Source organism: Mesocricetus auratus, unplaced genomic scaffold (assembly GCF_017639785.1).
Source record: "Mesocricetus auratus isolate SY011 unplaced genomic scaffold, BCM_Maur_2.0 Super-Scaffold_100003, whole genome shotgun sequence".
NCBI classification, from domain to species: Eukaryota; Metazoa; Chordata; class Mammalia; order Rodentia; family Cricetidae; genus Mesocricetus; species Mesocricetus auratus.
The window spans coordinates 115,455,369-115,480,518 of NW_024429188.1; the positions used below are offsets into that span (position 1 = coordinate 115,455,369).

At 43.5% G+C, this 25,150-nt stretch overlaps 1 protein-coding gene across 7 annotated transcripts in view; it reads left to right on the top strand.

The window, feature by feature from the left end:
• The window catches only part of Mamld1 (mastermind like domain containing 1), a 124,557-nt gene that overhangs the window by 68,128 nt on the left and 31,279 nt on the right, over nt 1-25,150 (top strand). For 5 of the 7 annotated variants that reach the window (XM_040744708.1, XM_040744707.1, XM_040744706.1 and 2 more), the window contains exons 3-4: nt 13,999-15,816; nt 17,777-17,887. In XM_040744708.1, the coding sequence (XP_040600642.1) occupies nt 13,999-15,816; nt 17,777-17,887 (1,929 nt within the window). The remainder of the gene's footprint in view (nt 1-13,998; nt 15,817-17,776; nt 17,888-25,150) is intronic. The other 2 variants (XM_040744709.1, XM_013125405.3) reach the window with 1 other exon arrangement.

Genomic DNA, 25,150 nt, shown 5'->3' on the forward strand with positions numbered 1-25,150 from the left:
GAATGACCCAAACCAACCCCAATCTGTCTCCTCACCTCTAATTGAAAGTGGGGAACTGAATTCTGGGAAGAGAGCACAAGCCCCCACCCTTTAAAGAGTATGTGGAGATGTGAATTGCTCAAATAATACTGCTCCCACTTCCATCTGACCCATTTCTTTAAAAATTTCTAGCAGGAAGAACCATTCTTTTCACCTCCAGGTCAAGGTCTGTGCCCATCGACCTTGGAGCTCTGTTCTTTTATTTGCACAACGAGTAAACTCAGGAAGGAGATCTTAGAGCCTAAAAGCTGCTACTAGTGGTATAACCTAGAATAAGTCCCCTTCATCTTGAATTCTGAGAGCACGGATATGATTTATAAGGGCCTGTCTATGTCTGGCCTTCTGCCACAATCCCAGTGCCCCTTGTATGTGCATAGCTCTAGGCTACATTCTGTGATCCAGGCCTGTAGTCTTCCTTCACTGAGAGTATGTCTATTTTATGTTGAAGTTTGAGACCAGGAGGAGTGACTTTGCTGCTCTGCACACTTTACTGCTCCCTATGCCTGTATTAGAGCACCCAATATACACAGTCAGCCCTGGGTTCTCAGAACAGAACCGTGGACAAAAGAGAAATCCAGGTGTCCTGGTGTTTTCATCCCAGTGGCATAAACAAGTGAAAAGTGGATAGCATCTTTCATTCATTCTGGTGTTTACCTTTACCCCTCTGACAAGTACAGTCTACTTCCAGCCTGGCAGCAAACCAGGCTGCTTTGGAATTGTATGGGAAGGCATGTGAAGAATTGAAGTGACTCTGAAATCTCGAGGTTCAGTGGTTGGTGTCTTTGCCAATATTCTCTACTTCATGTAGGTTGTAGGCCTGCTACAAGAGCAAGTCTGGCCTGAAGAGAGAGGATCCCACATATGTGGGTTACACTGCTGAGACCCAAGTGGTGCCTGAGAGCAGCCCCAACCACTGACTGAGTTCTTAACATGAGCCTTGGGGCCCCAGTTTCCATAATGGTCAAGTGGACTTAGTAAGTACTCCCTGCCTACTCCAGGATCTCTGAAGATATGAGTAAGACAGAGATGTGGACTTGTCCTAAAGCACACAGGCTGTGACTGCTCTTGGCACCTTTTTAGCAATCACAGGTTGGCATTGGTTCAAAATGATTTTTTTCCACCAGAAAGGCAAGGAACAATGTGTCCTTGGAGCTCAGTTTGGAGTACAGAGGACCCCTAAGGATGGCTATGGTCTCATCAACAGCCCCGTTGCACAGAGGAGAGCTGGATTTATAGTGCAACTCTGAGCATTCTGGGTCAAGGCCTGCAGTGCGTATGTGCCTTTCTATTTTGGGGATCCTCCCCATGGAGCACGCAGCTGTTCGCTCCCTTTGCCCACCCTGCCCCCCTTCTCCTCCTTCTGCAGCAAGGGCCCTTTCCTGCTACTGACACCCAAGCAGGGAGGGAAGCCAGGCACAGGCTTTGCCTGCAGACTACTCTCTTGGGCAAGGGCAGAGCAACTTTCAGCTTGAAGAACACTACCAGGCTTGGCATCTGGGTTCTGGCTGGGTAGCCCAGCTGAGAAAATCAGTGACCTGCAAATCAGCCTGTTAGTAGGGGAAGATGCTTGGTAGGGAGCTCCATTTGGCAGCTGGCTTCCACAGGCATGTGGAAGCTTGGCGCTACCTACCTCTGAGCTAATGGGAGCACACAATGGCCTTATCTGAATTCCTACCCAGCCCCTCCCTGCAGATTCCATATAAGGCCCAAGGTAACAGGTGTCTGGATGTGAACCACTCAAGGCAACACTAAGAACCAAATTTCATTCCTTTCTAGGGAATGAACAATCCTAGGGGCCAAACCTTGGGGATGTGGGCTTATGGCACCCCAAAATGCAGGCAGGCCCATGCAGACTCAGGCTCTTGATTTCACTAAACACCCTCAGCTAGAGAGCTTGATGTGTATCTTTTTATGTAAAGATGTGAGTCAGAAGCTACTATTGAGGTACTGTGTTCCAGACTTCTGAGGGTAGTTACAGCGCATGCTTCTCAAGTCTGGGCTCCAGAATTTGGTTTCTCTAATGAATATGGAATAATACCTTGTATTTCCTATCCTGCCCATTCTGTCTGCCTGCCTGCCTCTGCTTTCTTTCTCATCTCTCTCTTCCTTCTCACAGATGAACATGCCTAGGATTTCAGTGTTAGAAAGGTAGGTATAAACTACATGACAGGATTTTACCACGGGTACTCAAACCCAAGACCCATGTCCAGCTGCTTCTTTCGTTACTTACCATTCTTTTAACCCCTTTCCCCTCAAGTGCAGGCTTGCATCTGTCGGCCATCCTCCAGTGCCACAGGCTCCATAACCTCCCACTTCCCTGGGCAGAGATGTTTCCCCATGCCTTGTATTCTCAAGGCTATTTGCTCCCATCCTGCCTTGTGCTTGAGACTTCTTGATCTTCTGCCCCTGCAACAGCTGCTAAGCACCTCTCATATAGTAGATTCTCAGCAACATCACTGAGCCAATTGCTGCACTTACTAGTTTCTGGGAAGTGGTTTTCTTGAGGCCTTCCACTAGGAACAGGAACACAAGATAGATAATTTTCAGAATGTCATTTTCCACAGACGGTAATTCCAACTTGCAGGTGTCAGCTGAGTTCTGCACAGAGGCCAGGTGCTTTAGGGGTACAAAGACGAGGGGCAAACAATTCTAACTTTCAGAGGCATGTTGTAGAGGTTAAAAAATACATAGACAGTACAGCAGCCTCTAGGTTGGTCAGAGCCACTGGGATAAGGTAAAAGAGTAGACAGTGAAGCCATATTAATGTAGAGACCCTTGAAGGCTAGAGAGAGATGCTCTGCACAAAATTTAAACTGCCCAACTGTGTATAAAGGCTGAGAGAGCAAGGCCCACTGGGATCCAAGGGGGGATGTTATTCTCTCCTTTCACTGCAGCACAACTTGCCAACAGTTGTGCAATAAGTATCATTAGTGTTGGTGAAGCATAGCATTTGGGACTGCTACATAAATTGCACAGTGCAGAAATGGTCATTCAGCTTTCATTATGATTGAAATAATAAAGCTGTCCTCCTTCCAGAAGGTTGCAGTCACACTCCCTCGTGGACAGTGGGCCTGCACCACATGGTACCCTGCTGTGTGAAGAAGGGAAATTGTTTAACCTATGCCATAGATAGGGGATTGGTAAACTGTGCACTGCGACTACATGTAGCCCACAGGCTGCCTTGGTAAATAAAGTCCTGTTGGCCCCCAGCCCTACCTAGCCTTTAGTAGGCAGTTTAACCACACAGTTGCAGCAGCAATAAGCACTATGTGGCCTGAAAAGTTTCAACTAGTTACTATATGGGCTTTTCCGACATTTTTAAAGTATGACTCATATCACTGGGCATGTGGTTCATTTTTCTAGAGGCCATTGTTTTCCCTAATTAATAAGTGCTACCTTTAGTACCCACTTGAGGTAAAGTTGCATGGCCTTATGCTTGGCCATGTGTTCGTCTTCCCCTCCTTTGTCCTAGTTGATCCCAGCCCCATACTCTAAGTCTCATGTTCCTTGTCCTTCCCATGACATTCATTCCCTCTCCCATGAGCATTCAGAAAGAGCTTTCACAAGCATTGAGCTGATCTTTCCTCTGCTTCGCCTTTCCCCATAATGGCTTCCCAACTGAAAAAAAAGAGCTCAAGCCCCTTCCCATGGCCTGTGAGGCCCCAGGAGAGCCCATGGCTACTTCCCAGCTCGCTGTGTGCCAGGCCCACTTAGCTGCCTGCTAGTTCCTGAAACAGGCCAAGCGCCTTTCCCCCCAAGACCTTCCAGCCTGTTGCCCTCCTGCCCAGAATACTGTGCTCCACTACTATAACCTGCTTCCTGAATTTGACCTTCACTTAAATGAGGAGGCAACCCACCCCAGTACTCTGTCAAACCACCATATTTTAATCTTCCAAAGACTTCTGACCTTGTTCTTACTGCTAATGTGAGTTGTGACCTAGAACTCTAGCTCCCTTGCTCTGGTTATTCTCTGCCCAACTTTGTACACATTTTTGTGGGACCCAAATGTTCTGGACCCCCAGTCATTCCTGTCTGGTACTATTGGAAGCCTTTATCTCCATAGTGGATAGAGATACTGGTGCCCTTTCTTTACATGGCTGTTTCTCTGGAATGAGTTTCATGTGCTGATGTTCTCTAGCATTAGCCCTGCCCATATGACTCTCAGAAAAACTAAACATGTTCCTGCCTCTCTTCCTCCCTCAAGTCAAGCCTTTAAGATTGAGAACAATTAACTTGGCCTATATAAAATAACTATGGGAAGTAATTTCCTAAACACCAGCATCCACCCCTTGTTTTCTGAATACATGGCTTCACACAGCAAAGTGTACAGTAACTCACTACTCTTCATCCTCTTTTTAAATACCATATACATGTAAAGGACTTACATTGTTCTATGCTAACCTGTAGTTAACAACTGACATAAAATTACACTACTGCCAGTATACTGACAAACACAAATCTGCTGTGTTTCCCCCAATAATTTAGCTCTATTTTCCCTGAAGAGTTGGATTTTCTGTTTATAAGAAATTAAGGAGCCAGGCATGGTGGATTAGGCCTGCAAACACTTAGGAAGGAGACTGAGACATGAGGATCACTATGAGTTAACTGCTACATAGTGAGTTCCAAGCCAACTGTTCATCTAGGGCTATAGAGTGAGATCTCTATCTATCTATCTATCTATCTATCTATCTGTCTGTCTGTCTGTCTGTCTGTCTGTCTATCTGTCTGTCTCTCTCTCTCTCCCTCTGGGTCAGTCAATGGGAACTTCTTAGAGTGTTATGAGGAGGAAATATCTTACAAGATCACCCTCTTTCTGGAAACCATCACTGTCTGCAACAGCTTTTCCATTATCTACCTCCAGTGCCTCATACCCAACACTGCCACCAACATCTCTGCTACTTCCTTTATCTACTCTCCAACATCACCACCACCTCTGCCACCACTGATAGCATCACTCCTGCTGTAATCATTCCCACTATAACTACTAGATAGTTATCTATTACCTTTGCTACCTGCTCTTCTACCCCATTCAACATTGATGGCATCATGATCATTGTCACCACCTCTGTCAATTCTATCGCTTCCACAATCTCCACTGCCACCATTACCACCCTATACCTATGTCTCTGCCCTCTTTTCCCTCCCTTCACACACACAATGAGAGAGAGACAGACAGACAGACAGAGACAGAGACAGAGAGAAACAGTACACTTTCCATTATATAATCATAGATCGAACACATATAGTGAAATGAATAAGTTTTAAAATTATTTTCATGTAACTTACTCTTGTTTACTCTGTCCTTTGGGTCTGTGGAATAATATGTTTGTGGTCAAAACTGAATTAGAATTCATTAGAAGACTGAGTAATAGCCTCAAATGCACACTCTAAAAAATAAGTTTAAATGAAGGAGCTTTCACTTCATAAAAGGATGCACTGAGGATTTTCTTTCAATGGCAAATTCCTGCTGCATTTTATTACAATTTGGTTTACAAAAGTTAGCCTTGCACACAGCTGTTCAGGAGCATAGCCAACAACTAAAGGAAGATCCGCCTTGAATGGCAAATGTTTGCTGAGTAAACCATGTTAACAGCTATTTTAGGACCACTAAGAATGTGTTTGAATTTTCAGGCTTGGAAAGAGAGATAATATTTGGTATCTACACCATGCCAGGCACCATGCTAACTTTACATTTTTAAGTTTCCAGAATCCTTAAAAGAAAGTTGTATGGTAGCCTCATGTTCCCATTTTCTAGGTAGGAAAACACACGGACCTCTCTTCAGACCCCATAGCACCTTACACTGCTAAACTCTACAATTGGAATCTAATATTTTTCATAAGACCATCTATTTTCCTGCAAAGCTTTAATATGCAAAGAGTGTCTAGCAGTTTAGACAGATGCACAGCAAAGCCCCCAAGGCCCCTGGGGTTACATAATGGGCTTTGGCATAAAGTGGTTGAGCCCAGGAGGTTCAGCAAATCCCTATGAGCCAAACTCTCTTCGTGTACAACCTGAAGAAGCAACTTCCTTCTCTAAGTCTATCACTATCTGTTTTACTCTTTGATGTGTGATTTAGAAAGCCCTGGGGAAGTATAACAGTCCCTATAGGGAAATCAAAACACTGTAACCAACACTGAACAGGAGGTTTTAACCTCTTGGTATATGAAGCTGAAATGACCTGTAATTCCCTCGGTGCCCCAGAATAAACTCCAGGTTCAACCAAGGAAGGCTGGATTACTGCAAATGTGTTCACACATTCACCACCATGGATGACTAGGTTCTTGACATTCTGGTACTAGACTATACACCAGAGTCTTGAATGTCACTGTCTCCTCTGCCACTCACTAACTGTATGACTTTGTTAAGTCACTTGGCCTCTCTGAGACTCTTTTACCAATGAACAAAAGTGGTATCCTAAGCAGAACCCTGCCTAAGTGCTAGGATTGTTTTTGGAAGCCAAGGACCATGAATAAGAAAACACACTGACCACTGACAAAGGCTGAGATCTTAACAAAGGCCTGTCATTGTTAACATCAAGACTTGGTTATAAAGGCCTAGAACAAGTCCAGCATCTTAAGAATCTGTATAGATCCTGTATGTTAATTCAGTTCTCATTTGCAAATAGTATAGCTTCCTTAGTCTCCCAAAAGGCTTTGCTACCTGTGGTCACCATAGCCAGGATCTGCCTATTCCTGATTCCCTCTTTTCTCTCTGTCTGTCTCTCCCCCAACTCCTCTGTGTGTGTATGTGTGTGTGTGTGTGTGCACACGCATGTGTGTCTCTCCCTGTCTTTCTCTGTCTCCTCCTCTCCTCTCTCTGTCTTATAAGTTATTATTGTTCTACTTTTTGTGGGTTTTCTGAAACAGGGTCTCACTATCTCCTGACCTTGAACTTCCTAGTAGGCCAGGCTAGCCTCTAGTTTGTGACACTCCTGATTATGCTAAGATTACATATGTGTAGCACCACACCTGGCTTAGATACACCAGTTGCTTCTTCTGACCGAGTTGGTCCAAAAAAAAAACGGTTCTAGAGGAGTTTCCCATGTGGTTGAACAAATGAGGGCTACATAATGATTTTGCCTTTGTGCTAGGTTCAAGACACAGAACTGGATCATAGGTCTTGGGATATAGAGATGTTAGCTTATGAGGTACACTTAGCTTCTGGAGGACAAGGCCTTCAGGGGATTTTTTGTCTTGAGGCAAATACATTACAGGCTACACAGTTCATTCTAGCTGGGATGTGAATGCCATGAATGCCATGTTCACAGTAACATGTGAGTTCCCTCCAACCCTGCTGTAAGAGTCTAGAGCTTTGCCAACATTTCTCAAGTTGAGGTTTTGGGTCAGAAAGGATTCTGGGTCTTGAGAAAGCACAGGGCCAGTTTCCTGGTTACTGCATTTCGCTTGGCCTTCTGCCTCTCCTAGAAGTTAGCATGGAGTACAGGGGCCCCTGGATGCCTTCGCTTGACCTCATGGTGGAAAATGCACTCCCTGTATTTGCTTCTTTCCTTGCAGGGATCACGGGCAGTGCCTGGTACTGGGAGCTAGAGCAGATGGGCGTTTCTCTACAGAAGATACAGAAGGCAGCCAATATAGTTCAGTGGAACAGTGCTTGTAGTATATACAAAGACCATCACCCATAAAAATCTACTGAGGTTTCTCTTGTTCAGTTTGGAAGTTGACAGAGTCCTCCCATATAGCTGCAATGGTAGATGTTTTTAGGGTCTTCAGAAAGCTAAGCACAGGAATTATCATGTGACCCAGCCATTTCACTTCCCCTAAACCAAAAGTAGACTTGCAATAAAATGTGTCCTTAAGTGTTCACAGCAGCCTAGTTCAAAATACACATAAGGGTGAACAGGAGTGGTTTGAAATGCTATCTTCTCAATATGACATGGCTATCATACTCATGAACTTACAGAACCTGAGGTTTCTGTACAAGATCAAGCCAGTCAACTCCAGTTTAGACATATAGATATCTCCTGGCCTTACCACATATTGATTAGTTATTGGCAATGGGTAGCTGCTGGGGAAGGGAGAGTCCTTCTTTCTAGAAAAGGTGACCACCAGTAGGTTTCCTGTGATCCTGAGTGATGGCCTCACAACCTTGCATGCACATATAGGCAACACTAACTGAACTTAGTAGGCTATTTTTTAAAAGGACATGAAATTAGGAGAAAGACTTGTAGAGGATATTTGGTACTAGATAGTAACAACATAGTTGTCCACCATTCAATGAATAGATAGACAAATTTACAGAAAAATGAGTAGTTTCAGGGCCTGAAGACAGAAGAAATCCAGCTTAATGCTTAAAATGTTTCCATCTTGGGTAAGGAAATAATTGGGTAAGGAAGTAGTTGAACAGTATCCTGAATGGACTGAACACCACAGAAGGGTACACTTCCGTAGAAGTTCAATCAGGTGTGGTGACTCAGACTTACAATCCTAGCACTCGGAAGGTTGAGACAAGAGGATCGTCATGACTTCAAGGCTAGCCTAGACTCATAGTTTTTCAAGCTAGCCTATGAGACTCTCTTTTAAAAAAATAATTCCATACTATGTCAGTTTTATCACTATTTACAAGAAAATAGAAATTCCTCTGAACTGACTGTTGTTCCTTACCTTGTGTCCCCTCCAAGCCTCTGCTGTTCTGAAGTCTGTACCTAAATCTAACTGGGTTCATTATCTCTCCAGATCATTAGAGGCTAAAATGGGCTTTTCCATATAAGCATGCTATGCCTCTGCCCAGCTGAGGAATTTGGTCCATACAGAGCTAGCTCAAGTCAAATGGATTCTCTGACAAAGAGCACCTGGGGTTGGAATCATCCTTTGAGGCCTGGGAAGATAGAACTCAAACAATATAATTTAATAGCTGCTAGGGTGTCAGCTCACAGAGGACTGTGAGATCATAGCTTAAGATATGTTGGTGCTTCACAAATAGAGCCTTAGGGCTACCCCACATGGTTCGTGGTTTCTCCACAGCTCCCCTAACTAAAGGCAACAGGGCACTTGATATTTTTATAAATGCTCTAGCATTGATAATGGATCTCTGCTGCTTCAGCCTGGCTCTGACAGGTGTTGAGTCTCTGAAATGCATGAGGAATCTCCCTAAAACCCTACTCAGACCACCAAGTCTCAGTCCAGGGGATTCTCCACATATCTCATTCCCAATCATATTACCAGTACAAATAAGGTGTCCATCACTGCCTGATGGCCCACCTGCATCAGGAGAGCAAGACAATAAGGTGATAGTCATGAGAAGAGGACCTGAGTAGACTAGGAGAAAGGGAGAGATCTAATAGTACCCATCCTACATGCACTCATGGCCCAATAGGAAGCCTCAGAAGAAATTTGTGGTGTAAAAGTAGGGCCAGTCTACTTGACTGGTTTATGAGTGATGTCCAAGGGAGGTGTGGAAAGCTGGAGACAGAGTCTGTCACAGCCCAGGGCAGCATAGACATTTAAGCACATTGATAAAATCTGACAACTTACCAGTCTATGGTTTCTGTGAACTCTACTGGCTTGCAAGATGTTTAAGAATTACTGCCTAAGGGTGTCTTCCACTAGCCCTGTCACTGTACAGATGAAGGGCCTTCTGTTATTTGTAAGTGCTACTGAGGTATGTGTTAGAACCCTTTATATCTCACCTTTTGATGCCGGAAGGTGTTTTGCTGCCTCTTTGAAGTACTAAAGCAAAAGGAATATTTTCTGGGTTCCTTGGCTATGCAGCTGGGCTTCACCTCAGTCACATGCACCCAGTAGCAAAAGGTTGAATAGTCAAAAGGCTCCACACAATTCATATCACTCAACGGAGTCCTGCGATGAAGCACTGTGTAGAGTAGAGGGCCCCACAGCAGCTAGAGAGGGCTCTTTCAGAATCACACATGGAATCATTGTATACCAGCATCTTCCTGGTACATTGGCCTGGACTGTGTATGAAGACCATCCACTGCAACTCTGAGACCATCTGCCTAATCATATGGCCCTCAAACCCAAAAAAGGAGATGTCCTGTCCTCGAAGTTGGAAGTAGGAGCCTATGTTTGTGTCTAGCGCTGAGCATGCTGTCTGTGCTGATGCAGAGCAAGGCAATGGCATTAACAAATCTCTATCTTTAGCTCAGATTTCTTACTCTAGACCATCTAGAGCAATTAGCACCCAGGGACTCTTGCCTATCCTAACAACCCACAATTCTCTAGAGCCGCTTATTTTGCAAGTCTGGGAAAGATGACAATCTTGGTTGTCCTACAGCAACTTCAGCTTCAGTTTACAGGGACATTTTGCTCAAAACCAACATGCAAATGATACATGCTAAAATATAGAAATTGATAGTATATACATGGATATTTATCTTTGCATTTGTACTTATTCAGGTATTTGCTCTAATTTCTTCCATCTTATAAGTCCAGGCCTGATATGCACACATGTTCACCTAGCCATACACAAAATAATGGATTGCTATACATCAATTTACCAAATGTTCAGTGAGAGCAGAAGCTATGAAACTGAAGCAGAGCCCTCCCCAGGAAATATAGCTCTTTTTCCTTGTACTTGATGCCATTTGGCTAAATATTGAAAATTCTTAATGCTGAGTCACAAACACAGAGCTGCTTAGCCTCTAATAAAGGGCCATCCTATTAAAAAGCAAAATCTCAGAAGAGTCTATGGCTGTCCCTCTACAAAAACAGCAGCCTAGTTGGAGAGTACCCAGGAGACATGCCTGAGGGCAGTCAAGGGGAGGCTGTCTACTCATTAGATACCCCTCAATGTTCACTTTGATGAGCACCAGCAGTATGAGATGTCCCTTGACACCCCAAGGATGTATGCTGTGATCTGTTTCGTTAATGAGTACCCAGACAGAAGTGAGTGGGAACCACTTGCATAAATGTGCTTGATGGGTGCACACAAATTCTCACTTATGTCACTGTTGGAGTCTAGGAGTAATGCCTACCTTCCCAATCCTTGACGCCTTACTCCCAACAGCTTCATGGCAGACCAACAACTAAAACAAAAGCTCAAGGTGTCCTGCCAGTGAGTTTTCAGAGGCCCACTTGGCCAGAATTCTGGGATTATAATTTCATTTCCCCTCCCTTCCACCTCATCCCACCATCTGCTTGCCTGCTTATTTGTGTATAGATTTCACTATTGTTAAATCTGCTGTGTATTTAATGCCACCATGAAATAGAATGTAGGACTCAACTGTTGCTAACCTGGGTTCCCTGCAAGAGGTTGGTTATGAAGGTCTACACTATATGAACACCTATCGATTCACTTCAGACATTTCTATTTTAAGCCGTTAAGTCTATCATATTTCTTTGGAAATTTTTGACAGATTATTGAAGGGACAAAATATCAATTTGGAATTTGAGGAACTTGTTTGTGAGCTGCTCCATAAGTGACTAAAGTCATTTGGGTTTGTCTGTACTTGGGCTCACCCAGCTGCTATTTACTGTTTATTTACTTTATTTGCTGTGGGCCAAACATTCTGTGAACTGCTTTCTGAACAGCTTGAGAACACTATGGCTTCTGAACCTCAGCCAGGCTCTGTAACACACAAAAAACAAATTATCCAAAGACTGATATTGGGGTTCAAGCTTCAAGCTGAAGATCAGAAAAGCAAAGCAGGCAGCCACTAGCTCTCACCTGTACTGAAAGGAGATCCTGGATCCTCAGACTGCAATCCCAGACTGTTATGCTCTCCTCTACGTGGCTGGAGAATCCTGAGATTTCAATGCCTTCCTGTCCTCAATGTGGCTGGAGAATGAATGCCAGCTCTGAGACCTTGCTCCTGTCTTATATATCTCCATAATTCTGGGATTAAAGGACTGTTATCCCAGGTGCTGAGATCAAAGGCATGAGCTCTGTTACTCTTCACTCTTGTGTAGGTCATGGTGGCCTTGAACTAACAGAGATCCATCTACCTCTTAATCCTGAGTCCTGGGATTAAAGGTGTGTACAACCACTGCCTGATCACTATAGTTTGAGGCTCCCTTTGCTTTCTGAATTTTCAGGCAAGCTTTAATAAATCATAAATAACATATCACCATAAGGCTCCTCAATAGGAAACTGGGCATTTAAGGCTGGTTAGGCCTCTTATTCTACCCAACCATTTATGCCCAACCCATAGCATTCAGTCCTCAAATTAATTTGGCAACAGGTCTAATGTCCTTATTTGAATCATGATCATCTCAGAAAAGGATGCATGCATTCCTCTTATTCAAGGTAGTTAGGTCCTTCTATGAAGATGATGCAGTGTTCTACTGTCTGGCTTGGTGAAGATAATAGACTGAAAGGCAGTTGGGTGGTCATTGGTTTTCACCCTTCATCTGGCCATGACCCACTGAATACAGGACAAATCCTGCCTGCTTTCTGAGGGGTAGCCATTGCTACTGGAGGATAGTAAATTTCTAGGGCTCTCTCAGATCTGCATTAGGGATGTCAAAACCCTTTGAGGCCCTACATTTAGTATACAGTCTGCCCATTCCAATCAAGACAGCAGCAGCAGGACCTAAGAACCCTTCCTCATCATTTCTCACATGATAAAATTGACTCAGGAATTCTACACGGCAAGGCTAAGACCTCTCTGTATCTACCTTATGGCCATACCTCTGTCCACTCCCTGGACCTTACCCTGGATTAAAGTAAGGTAGTTGATTTCTTATGGGAGAATTTGTCAATTTGGCTAGTTCTAAGTGATTCTAATTAACAGGAAGGCCTGAGGCACATAGTTCTAGCAGGGGGCAGGGTTACTTTGATGTTCACTTGGGCATAAGAGCCATGACCTTAGCCTGCTAGCAGATGAGAGGCTGCCAGAATCACCATCCCATCCTTATTCTCACATGTCTTATTCTCCAGACCTCCTCTTCCTTTACCTACTGACAGACAACTCGTGGTTATTAACATGACTGAACCATGGATAAGAATCTGAAACAGAGAAGCAAAGTGTTTCTTTGCTCCTGACGAAGGCTTTTATATATAACAGGCAGCTCTCCCAAGGTGCCGATCTCACAGTGGGGCCTCTTCCTGTTGTTTGATATCTCCCCAACCCAAGGATGCATCTGCACTGAGGAATTCCTTATTTAAATAACTTTATACTTGGGATTTTCTTTTATTGCAAGCTTTTCTCATTAAAAACAAACAATACAAAAATTCAGAGAATAAAAAGGGAATTTCTAGTCATTCCTCAGAGGTGACTGCTCTAAAAGATTGAGTATTGGTTCATCTAATTTATTTTTGCATGTACATAAGCAATGCATATGTGTGTATGTGGAGAGAGTATGTGGGTGTAAAACTAAATTGAATAATAACTACAGTGGCTGTTCTAAATTGTGCTCTTTCTGCTAAACATGTATCTCAGGCAGCTCCTTTGCATTTCCATTTCAGACACTCTTGTGTTCCAGTTTATCAACATACCCTGATTCATTTAAGCAAAACAGTAAGGCAACCTACAAGTTCAATGTCTACTTTATGGTTTGTCTTTTTTAAAACTGAGTGATCTGTAGATAAGTAGGAATTGAAATTGTTCAGCTAGTTCTAGTTTGCTCTTGAGTGTCTGCCTTTGGCAGAAAGTTCATTTAGTGACATCAGCATAGTCCCTGAACTCCCCTTTTAAGTGCACAAAGAATACCCTTTGTGTGACTTTCAGTCTTATTTAGTATACAGACAGCATATTGCTTTATTGGAAATGTAATAAGACTGTTTAAATGAGACACAGCAACAAAGAAACAAACAAAAATGTGCTTCTAAAAAGACTGTAATTTTATGACTTTTGACAAGTGTAACTCTGGGCTTCCTAGCATAAACTTTAATATATGAAACCTTTCATTAAATTCATCTCTCTCTCTCTCTCTCTCTCTCTCTCTCTCTCTCCCTCCCTCCCTCTCTCTCTCTCTCTCTCTCTCTCTCTCTCTCTCTCTCTCTCTCTCTCTCTCTCTCTCCCCCCCTCTCTCTCATAAACACAGGGAACAAGTAAAAGAAGACAGGAAGGAGACAACTTCCACTTTGCCGGCATGGCTGATGGTGGATACCCTAACAAAATCAAGAGACCTTGCCTTGAAGATGTCACCCTCTCTATGGGCCCAGGTGCCCACCCTACTTCTCTTTCTACAGAGCTACAGATGCCCACTTTAAACATGAACCCTAACGCTGCAGATCTGGGAGTGGCTGGCCAGTCATTACTCCTTGAGAATAACCCTCTGGACAATAATGCTGTGAACAGCAGTGCTATGGGCTCACCATTTGGGGTGTCATCAACTGCAGACACAGGACTGAAAGGGCACGCTGTTCCTTACTATGAGAAAAACAGCAGTATGCCAGCTGTAGACCAGGAGCTTCAAGATCTACTGGAAGAACTAACCAAAATTCAAGAACCTTCTTCAAATGATCTTGACCTTGAGAAAATTCTGGGAAGCAAGCCAGAAGAGCCTCTGGTTTTACATCACCCACAGGCCCCCATTGGCCCGCCTACCAAGCATCCGGTTCAGATGCCACATATGGAGAGCCTTGGCTCCAGCAAGGAGTTTGCATCTAGCTGTAGTCAAGTCACTGGCACATCGCTACCAATCTTGCCATCGTCCACAGGGATCAGCTATTCCATTCCTTCCACCAGTAAGCAGATAGTCTCAGCCAGTTCTTCAACAGCACAGGCTCAGGTAAAAAACCAGGTCCAGACCATGCTCCCTGTAACTTTGCCTCCATTATCTGTGCCTCAGTGGCATCATGCCCACCAGCTGAAAGCTCTTGCAGCCAGCAAGCAGGGATCTGCTACAAAGCAACAAGGTTCCAACCGCAGCTGGTCTAGTCTGCCTCCTCCAGGTCTCTCCCCACCTTACCTCCCAGTGCCATCACCTCATCCACCACCACCACAGCCACCACCACCACCATTCAGCCCACAGAACTTCACAGCATCCTGCATGTCATCCAATAGCTTGTCCGGCAGTGCTGTGCAAAGCTCGCCCAATGCCTTACTCTCCAGCATGGCCCCCAGCAGCAATGCTGCCCTTGGGCCCACCTTGCCCTACGCTCCAGCGAAGCATCCAGGTCTGCCTCACAATCAGCAGCCACAATTCAGCCCCCAGAGCTCCATTCTTGCCAATCTGGTGTCCTCTACTGTCAAAAGCCCTCAGGGACACCTAATATCTGCTCTGCCTACCAGCACCCCAGGGCCATCCCCACCCTACCACCCTGAGAATCTCTCCAGCCCCGGCTTGCCACAGCAGTCCTTCACTCCACAATATTCTCTGATCAGGAGCCTCACTCCCACCAGCAGTCTGCTAAGCCAGCAACAACAGCAGCAGCAGCAGCAGCAGCAGCAGCAGCAGCAGCAGCAGCAAGCAAATTCCATCTTTAAGCCTATGACCAGCAGTCAGCAACCCAAAACCCTGAGCATGATCATGCAGCAGGGCCTGGCGAGTTCTAGTCCAGAAGCACCTGAGCCCTTTACCTTCAGCAACACCAAGCCCTTGTCGCATTTTGTTTCTGAGCCAAGCTCACAGAAGATGGCCTCCATGCCTGCCCCTTCCAGGCAGTCATCCCTGCTCCACTACCTGCCTCAGGCAACACCAGCACATGCTCCTTCTGCCACTGCCTCCTCTACTGCCACTGCCACTTTGCAGCTCCAGCAGCAGCAGCAGCAGCAACAACATCATCACCATCATCATCATCATCATCATCATCAGCAAGGTGACCAGTCTTCATTCCTCCTACAGCAGATAATGCAGCAACCCCAGCGCTTTCACCGCATGATGGCCTCTGATTCCATGACCGCTTTGCCTGGACAGGTAAGGCCATCACCTATCTGGTGGTGCTCCTTTGGGAAATAAGAACTATGTGAAATATTATGCAAACTTGGCTTTGGCAGGCAAATCCAGGCTATTATCCTCATGGAGACCAAACTTGACCCTGGAAAAGCCTATTTAAGTCATATAATTGCGTGTAGTTGAATACAGTGTTTATGAGGCCAAAAATTATGGTTCCAGGGCTTGCTTGTTCAGTTCACTTAACTCTCTTGGGAGGAAAGCTGCACCCAAAATCTGTGCCCATGGGAAGGAGTCAGATGGGATAAGTCAGACATCCTTGATGCACTGTTTCCCTTGCACTGAGCCACATGCCTGGACAGACACATGCTTAGAAGGATATAAGGAAATCACACTGAAGTATTCAGGGCTTCTCTGTGCTGGCATTAAACTGAACACTGAACCTTCTAGAAATGCCCCAGCAACCTTCTTCTGAGAAATCTCAGTGTGTCTTTCATCACTGTGCTGGAAACTGAGCCTGCTCCTAAAAGAAAAAGACAGACACCTCTAAAGTAGTCACTGTTATCATCTCCATTCTACAAAGGAAGAAACAGTCTCAGAAAGTTGCGATGACTTGCCCAGAGTCACACAGTTAGCAAGGGCCAGAGCAGGAGCTTAAAGCCAGAAAATCTTGCTCCAATATCTCTCTTCTTCAGAATAACCTTTTCTCTTCACCTACAGGCTTTGGAATCATTAAATGCAATTGGTTACCTTGGTAGTGTCTATCACTGTTCCCACTTTTCTTTTCTCTGATCCTTGCCTGTATTAATTATCTATCACTGTGTAAAAAGTTACTCCAAAGTGTCAACTCCAAACCACATGCATATATTGGCTCACAGGCTATGCAGGTCAGGAATCGTGGCACAGCTGGTTCTTCTGGCCCAGAATCTTTCAGCAAGTCACTATCACTTCCACACTCACAAATGGCATCATTGATAGGAAGCAGCTCTATGCAGGGACCTCAGGAACTATTTATTGGTCAGAGTCATCTTCACGAAGCAACACACACAACATGGCAACTGGCTTCATCAAAGTGAATGAGAGAGACATGCCAAGTAGATACAAGGATGGAGATAGGGACGGAGGGGAGTGTCAGAAAGCTGGAAATTGGGTCTTTAAGATACAGGTTATGGCATCATCATCAGATATCAGCCACAGGGAATTGCATGAAGGTGTGGCTACCAAAAGGCAGGGCTCAAAATCTTCCTATAAAGTTCTGTCAACCATGATGTAGCTTTCCATTCATTGGTTCCTCATATGAGCTGATACAGTTGACCATTAACCAACACCCCAATAAATCATTTGCTGTAAGAGGTGCCTTGCTAGAATGGTGTCCTGATGGTGTTTCCCACTTGTTCAGAAGTTTCTAGAGGGCTGTAACATGCCTCCATATACTTCTTCAGACACAGAGCCTGTGGGGCTCTCTCTGCCTTGCTCTTCACTCTATAATCTTAAAGTGCTCAGAGTTCTTGTCCCTTGTCCCTGCTGGTTCCTGTTCCTGGCTTTCTCTTTCATTTCTCTTCTGTCTAACTTCTGCACCTTCTTCAAGCTCAGACTCCATCCCTTCAGGAAGCATTCACTGTCCCCAGTGCTTCCACTTTCTGCTGGGCATCTCTGTTCTGGAGAGAAGTCAGAGACGATGTTTATAGAATGCTTGGGGAGAGAAGCACATGTCAGGGAGGGACCATATCTCCAAGGGTATACATGACAGCTTCCTAGAAAGAGACTCTTCACCCAAATCTCAGAGGTCCCAACCAAGCACAGTGCTTGATGCCATGGAATTAACTGTGTAATGGGTGCATGAAGCAGAGAGAGTCCCAAAGGGGTGGCTGGTGGCTAAGGTGAGTGGCATGAAGGCAGACATAGCAAGCAGGACAGAGCAACCACCTGGGGGCTTGAGCCCTTGTCTGTGGCTCAGGAGCACTGTGGTTTGATGTCATTATAGGGCTGTTGCCATCGCTGTGCATGGACTACTGCGGCTCTCTGGCTGGAGCACCAGCATCAGCAGTGGAACTCTCTCACTAGCACTCATGGACATGTGCCACCATCTAACCTTGTGAGCCACTTTGTTTTGTTCTTATCTGCAATGGGATTTGTTTGTAGTCTGACTGTGTTGCCATGGAGTCAGCTCAGATGGTTTAAGGGGGGAATGCTTAATGATTGAAGTCATGAATGAAAGTTATGCCTAGCTAATCACTAAGTTGGGATTGGGATTGGAGAACATGTTTGGGAGAAAGACCAAGTAACCATGCCCTTCAAGGATTAAAAGTACAGAAAATGCTCCAGATAACCCCACGGAGAGGCTAGGCTCTCCATAGGGACAGCAGTATTCTACTATGAGCTATCTTCCCAGCCAGGTGTAGACCCATAGGCCAGGCACAGAATTCTTCACTCACCTGTTTCCTCTCTTAATCCTCAGAGGTAGGGTATTTTATCATTCCAGTAAGTGTTGAGAAGAAAAGCACAGAGAAGTCACCAGAGTGGCCCACAGTCACACAGCAAATCAAATAGCCAAGCATCTGGCTACAGAACCTGTGCTCATCTTCCTGTGAATAAGGCACTGCCCCAGAATATTCTTTTCCTACCTTCCCTTCTTACCCATTTCCTCATCCACTCATCCACAAACTGGGGGAATAGTAGTTGACTAAGGATGAAATGAGATAAAACATCTAAAGCTCTTGGAATAAAGCCAAGCAAAAAGGACTTTACATCACTGTGTAACTGTTGAACTTGAGACCGTAAATCTGTCCTCCAGGGTTTGAAGAAATAGTCTCTAAATCAAGGCTAGGTCAGGACATAATATGAGCAGCTCTTCTCCAAACCTGTCTCTACCATGATGTTACTAGGAATTATGGGCCTTGTGCACCTCATGGAGTTTTCTCATTCTAGTCTCAATAGAAATTACAAAGGGTCATGTTCACCTTGTAAGCACCCCATTCCAAATTCTTATGCTCCTGCTCCAACCTTCTCCAGTAATCTGTTCACATAGAATTCTTCCAAGAAAAATGCATCTATAGCTGCCCTTTTAACCATCTCTCTCCTGCAACTGTAAGGTCTTGAAAAAAACTTGGTCACTCTTTCCAGGGAAACAAGAAAGAAAGAGGTCAGTGTTTGAAGTAAAATTTGGTATCCTTGTGTAAGAACAGATGGAAGCCCCAAAGGTGGGAAGTGCATGACTCTCACCTTGCAGCATCCAGGTTTTCTGTAGAAGCAATGGTCATCTGATGACATGGCATTCATTAGCATGGCGGCCCTTTCCCTCTATGATCATGGTTACTGTGGTTAGACTGGATATGTGCGTGAATCCGGAGCTCAGTTTTTTTAAAGGAGTGTTTGCTTTTAATGTAAGACAAGAAACAGTTAAGGAAGCAGTGATTACCACTGTAGATATCTATCAGGCTCATTCTTCTGTGTTTCTAAAATTAAGAGATTTCACTTTACCAGTGAGTGGAATGAATGATTCTATTTATATAGACCACCCCTTTCACCTAAGCTACAAGGCAAATGACATCTGTCTTCAGGAAATAAGTTCAGTGTGACAAGTCAAGCAAGGGCACTGGATGTACACAGAGCTGGGGCTCCAATCCAAAGCAGTTGTTGACATTGAGTGAGCCAGGGCCAGAAGGAAATTTCCCTAAACCTCAGTCTCAGCCCAAAATAATGAGGATCAGCCCCGTCTCATAGTCTCATAGAGAACTGAGGAAGGAAAGAAAGAGACACCGCTCAGGACCTTAGTATACTCGTACAGGACCTGTATGGGCTGTGACCTGTGATCTGAAACCCCTATGGTAAAGGGGGACTGAACACTTGGACTTGAGAAATGCAATATGACAGAAATACTAAATATGCTACAACCCCTTCCATAGGAGAAATATGAAATTTTTAACTGAGTTCAGGTCAAACTTTGATGCCAAATAAAAACTGGTCCCAAACTCACAAAATAAAGTTGTCCTTCGGAGAGCTACTTTGACTTCAAATTACAGTAAAAGATAGGAACATGAAATTATTAGGGAGAGATTCCCCTGACAAAAAACCTTAATTTTCTCCATCTTGTTCTCACTACATATTAATTCTATAAAACAATAGATGCCATTATGACATTTTCATATTTTCACATATTTTGATCATATTCACCTCCATAATATTCACTTAGTTCCCCTGCAATATCGCCAATCCCTTCCTGTTCCCTAATAATCTTTATTATACTTTCATTACTTTTTTTCAGATTATGCATATAAGAAAAAAATATTGTGATATTTCTGAGTCATTCATATACCACTTTACACAAACAGTTACATATGTGTTCTAGCAAATGAAATTATTTCATTCTTCCTCATAGCTGAATAATATTCCTCATAGCTGAATTTATCCATTCATATGTTATTTGGCACTTAAACTAATTCAATATTTTGGTTACTGTGAGTAGTGTCATGATAAAAATGGGTAGATACATATCTCTGTTGTATATTTACTTTAATACTTCAAAGCATACATCTAAAAATGATATGGCAAAATCACATAGGAGTTCTGTTTTTACTAACTTTTCTGTGGTTCTGGGGATTAAAGCCAGGCATTCAGACATGTTAAGCAAGTGCTTCACCAGCCTGGAAGATCTACTTTTAATTTATTGAGGAACAATCATAATGTTATCCATAGTGACTACACTACTTTGCAATCCTACCAACAGAGTATAAGGACATATCCATCCTTCCATCTTTGCTAGAATTTTTGTTTGATGTTTGTTTTCTTGATTATTGCCATTCTGGCTGGGAATAAGATAGAACCTCAATGTAGTTTTGAATTTCATTTCCCTGATGGCTAAATAGACTGAACTTCTTTTCATGTAATCATTGACTATTTGTATTTCATTTGAAAATATTTCAGTTCATTTGCCTATTATTGATTATATTATTTGCTCTTTTGTTTAGTTTTTACCTATTTACATATTTTGGATATTAATCACAAGCCAGATGAATAGTTGGCACAAATTTTCTTCCATTTTTCAGTCTGCCTCTTCATCGTACTAATTATTTCCTGTGCCATGCAGAAGCTTTTTAATTTGGTGAGACCCAAATTGTCAATCAGGCTTAGGACTTAGTTCAATTTTGCCATCAGCCACTGGAGAGCGGAACTCACATTTACTCCCAAAAGGAAAACAAGTCTGTTCAGGAGATGAAAGTGATGCTGTGCGAGTATGTGGCTAGCAAGAGGCAGCCTCCGGCCACACTGCCTTCTGCACCTGTGCTTTGCTGCCATGAAGAGCTGCATGGCTAGGACTGTGAGTGCATGAGGAGGAGGGATGTGGATGGAAGCCAGTTGGACTAAGAACAGAAAATCCTGGAATCTGATCCTTGAGCAGGCTGCAAGGCACAGGAGGAAGAGGGCAGCTTCCGTGAAATACATCAAGAAGCACATGATATTTTGACGAATTTTGAGCAGGAGAAAGGAGACTCAAGCTTATCTAGGAGAAAACTGGATTAATGCTTTGCTGGGCCAGGTCTGTTTTATATATTCAACAAGAAGTCACATATTCCCTTAGCTTAGGAAGCAGTTGATCCTTAACAACTCTAAAGGAACAGCAGTGTTATCTGTCCTCCCTGAGACACTGGGGCTGCAATATGTGCAAGGGCAGGCTCCTCCTCAATCCACCCATAGGCCAAGACATAAAGGGGAGTGCACAGAGCAAGGACCTTAACCCTGGTGTTCCCAACAGGGCCAAAGGGTTGGACTCAAGGCCAAGTTCACATTCTTCCAGGCACAGATAGTTGAGGTACTGGCTACCATGTAGACACTGAATGACAAATGTGACTCCAGAATGACTTCAAGTGGGCAGGAGGAGGGCCTAAGCATGTGATGACAGAAGCTTGCTGGGGTCACCTATAACTTGGAAAGCAGGTTCTCAACTGGCCAAGTGTGTCTGAGAGTGTGTACACAAAGGGGAAAACAAAGGCCAGACCCAGCCACCCCCAACTCCAGGTTGGGCCAAGACCTGTAGGGATTAAGGACAGCGTGCTCGCTGTCTATCTCTCTCCTTCACCACTTACTCATACCCCCAGAACCTTTAAATAGAGTGTCTGCAGAGCCCCAAGACTGCTTTTGATTTGGACTTCATGCTTAGTAGTGCATGAGCTCTAATTACTGCCTCTCAACAGTGCAACTTAAGCCTCCCATTGAAAACAATAATGATCAGTGAGGTTCGGAGAATTCCTTCAGCAGTGAAAGCTCCGACAGCCCCATTTTAGACTGCAGTCCAGAGAGAAACAAACTGAACCTTTTCCTGTTCTCAGAGTCACTCATTAACATTTTCACAGTGACCTTTAACTTACTGAAAGACATGACCCCTCCAATCAAATCAGATGCACCACCTGTGGAAGAAGGGCCTGTCACCTTGGGCTTTCAAGTCTTTCCATTTGCTTTGCTGCCTGTTTTTTTTTCTTTGTTCAGTGGGGAGGCAGCATTTCCTGACATGCTCACCAGCAAGTCTCTTCACATTTTCATTTTTGCTAATTCTGGTAAGGGGTAGCATAAATTTCATTTCAAAGTTTAGTTCTGGTGAAATGCAAAAACAGAAGCCTATCGGGGCAAGCTGTAAGATGCCTACTGTAAGTCAACTGATAACTAAGGAAGGACCTAGATTGTACGGAAAAAGGAAGTGGGGGAAGGGAACACATGTCAGGTTTCAAAGAGTCACTGATCAGAGCCCAGGCTTGTCTTGCAAGCTTCTTTACCAGACATGAACATGTTTTCCTGAGTGAGAATTCTTACTTTATACCTAACATGACCATACTGTCAGACTTAGCTTTTCCTTTTTATCTTAAATGAGCTACAAATCTATTTAGTTTTTGGGCAAATATTTTGGGAGGCTACTGTAAGAGGATAAATGTTAGGCACACTGGGACAGTTGAACAGCTGTGTTTTAACCACTCTGTATTGACAGGAAATTAAACAGCAATGCTCAAACACTTAGCAGTAAGGTTACCTGAATCAGTTGTCCCAGTTTCCTTTTGGGTTTCTGAGTATTGGTAATGATGCTCCATACTAAAGCTTCCCTGTTTTAGGATCGTAAATCACAGGCATATGGAAACCTTTTCTGAATCTATTGTACCTTTAGACTATATCCCTTAGAAGTTGGCAGAGCCCAAAACTTCTGACTGCTTTAAGGGAGCAGCAGAATAGACTAAAGTGACTCCTAAACACCTGTAGGCTCCAAATTCTCAAGTTAAACCAATGAAGTATCAAAAGTATTTGGGAGAAAAAAATCTGTGTGTTCCGAGCACATACATTTTTCTTGCCATTACTTCCTGAACGATATAGCATGATTGTTTGCTGTAATCCTTTGGACCGCCAGCTCACAAAAAAACATGGAGACTTTTTATTAATTATGGAAGCTCAACCTATAGCTTAGACTTGTTCCTAACTGGCTTTTGTAACATAACCCAATTATATTAATCTACATTCTATCACATGGCATTAACTCTTTTCTATCTTGCACCTCCTGTTTCCTCTGTGTGTGTGTCTCCTCCCTTCTTCCCAAAGCCCTCTGTCCCTGGAAGTCCTACCTAACCTCTTCTTGTCTAGCTATTGACCATTCGGCTCTTTATTAAGCCAATCAGAAGGTGCCTTGACAAAGACACATCTTCACAGTGTAAACAAATATTCCACAACAATTTGCATCATATTATGTATTGTAAATAAAGTATAAGAGAATGTATATAGACTCTATGGAAATACTACCACTTTATTCAAAGGACTTGAGTATTCACAGACTTCAGAATCTGAGGGAATTCCTCACAACAGTCTTGTTCCGAGGCATTGCTGACTCCTGACTCCAACATGGATAGCAGCTCCTAAGATAACAAGTAGACAATAGGGCTCCTCTTTAGCAGTTGGTTAAAGCAGGGCAGTTGCATGTTAGATTGGAAAATGTGCAGCATATACTCACAAAGAGGGAAGGCACGGGTTTCAGTTGCATAAGAGGAAAAACTTCTGTAGATGGACAAAGATGACAGTTACAACACACTGTGGAAGAACTCCATGACACAGGGCTGTACAATTTAAAAGGTTGTGATAGTTGATGTTATGCCACATATGGTTTTGTAGCACAAAACAACATTTCTGTCCACACAGACTGAATGCACAAGACTGTTTCTCTAAGATTATAATGGAGCTGAGAAATTCCTATCATCTGCTGATGTCATAGCCATTTCTGTCAAAAGGTACTGCATTATTGTGATGATGCTGCAGGAATCAAACCAACTTCACTGCCAGTCCAATAAAAGAACACGTGCATTTGTGTACTCAATACTTTATAGTGAAAAAATTGGCTATGTTACTACTTTTTATTATTTCCTATGCTTTCTTGTTTGAGTGTGCTCTTACACTTATAAACAAGAAGTTTATGGTAGGAAAATTGCCATATCATGCTGGCAGTTGCTTATTTCTCTTGTTTACTGAGTCTTTTGATTGTATCACGATACCACAGTTGAGTGATTGACCTGTATGTATCATGTAGATTTGCATAAGTACACTCAATAGTGTTCCCATAATGATGAAATCACCTAGCAACACATTTTTGTGTTCCCATGATTAAGTGGCACATAGCTGTATCTCAAAACAGCAAAATTGAAAAGGAAATACTCTACAGTTTTAAAATGACAGACTCTAGATATCTCCCATGGAGGGCCTTACCATCCCTGCAGAATGGAGTGGGGATTGGGTGGGGGCTGGGGGGGCTGGTGAGGGGGAGCAGGTGTGGAGGGGAGGGAGAAGGAGCTGGGATTGACATGGGAAGCAGGCTCATTTCTAATTTAAATATATAATAAAAAAGTGCTTCAAAAAATAAAATATGTTTAATTATGAAAAAAAACCACTTGTTAATCCCCCACTAATCAAAAACAACCTTTTGCAGTATTATTCATGCGCAGTATCAAAATATCATCAAGCTGGCTGTCCATTTTGCTGCTTAGGAGTAGAATTGAGGAAGTGAGTGGATGTCTATTCATCACTTAACACAAATCATGTTGTAGGGAGCGCATGTAAGTTAATCACACAAAATTGAGTTACTACACATAGCCACTGCATAGACATACATTTCCTGGCAAATTAAACAATATGACTGGCATTCTCTGAAAATTTTAGAGAAATGGCAACATGGGAAGTGTAATGAAATGACTTAAATAGGAATAGGCATCGTCACTGATTTTGAATATGATGAGAAGTCCTATTTGCTTCATTTACTGTCTGGGTACCTGCAAGTCTAGAAACACCAATATGACTGACAGTTTTCTAGATAATACAAGAGCCAATTGAGGATGCTGGT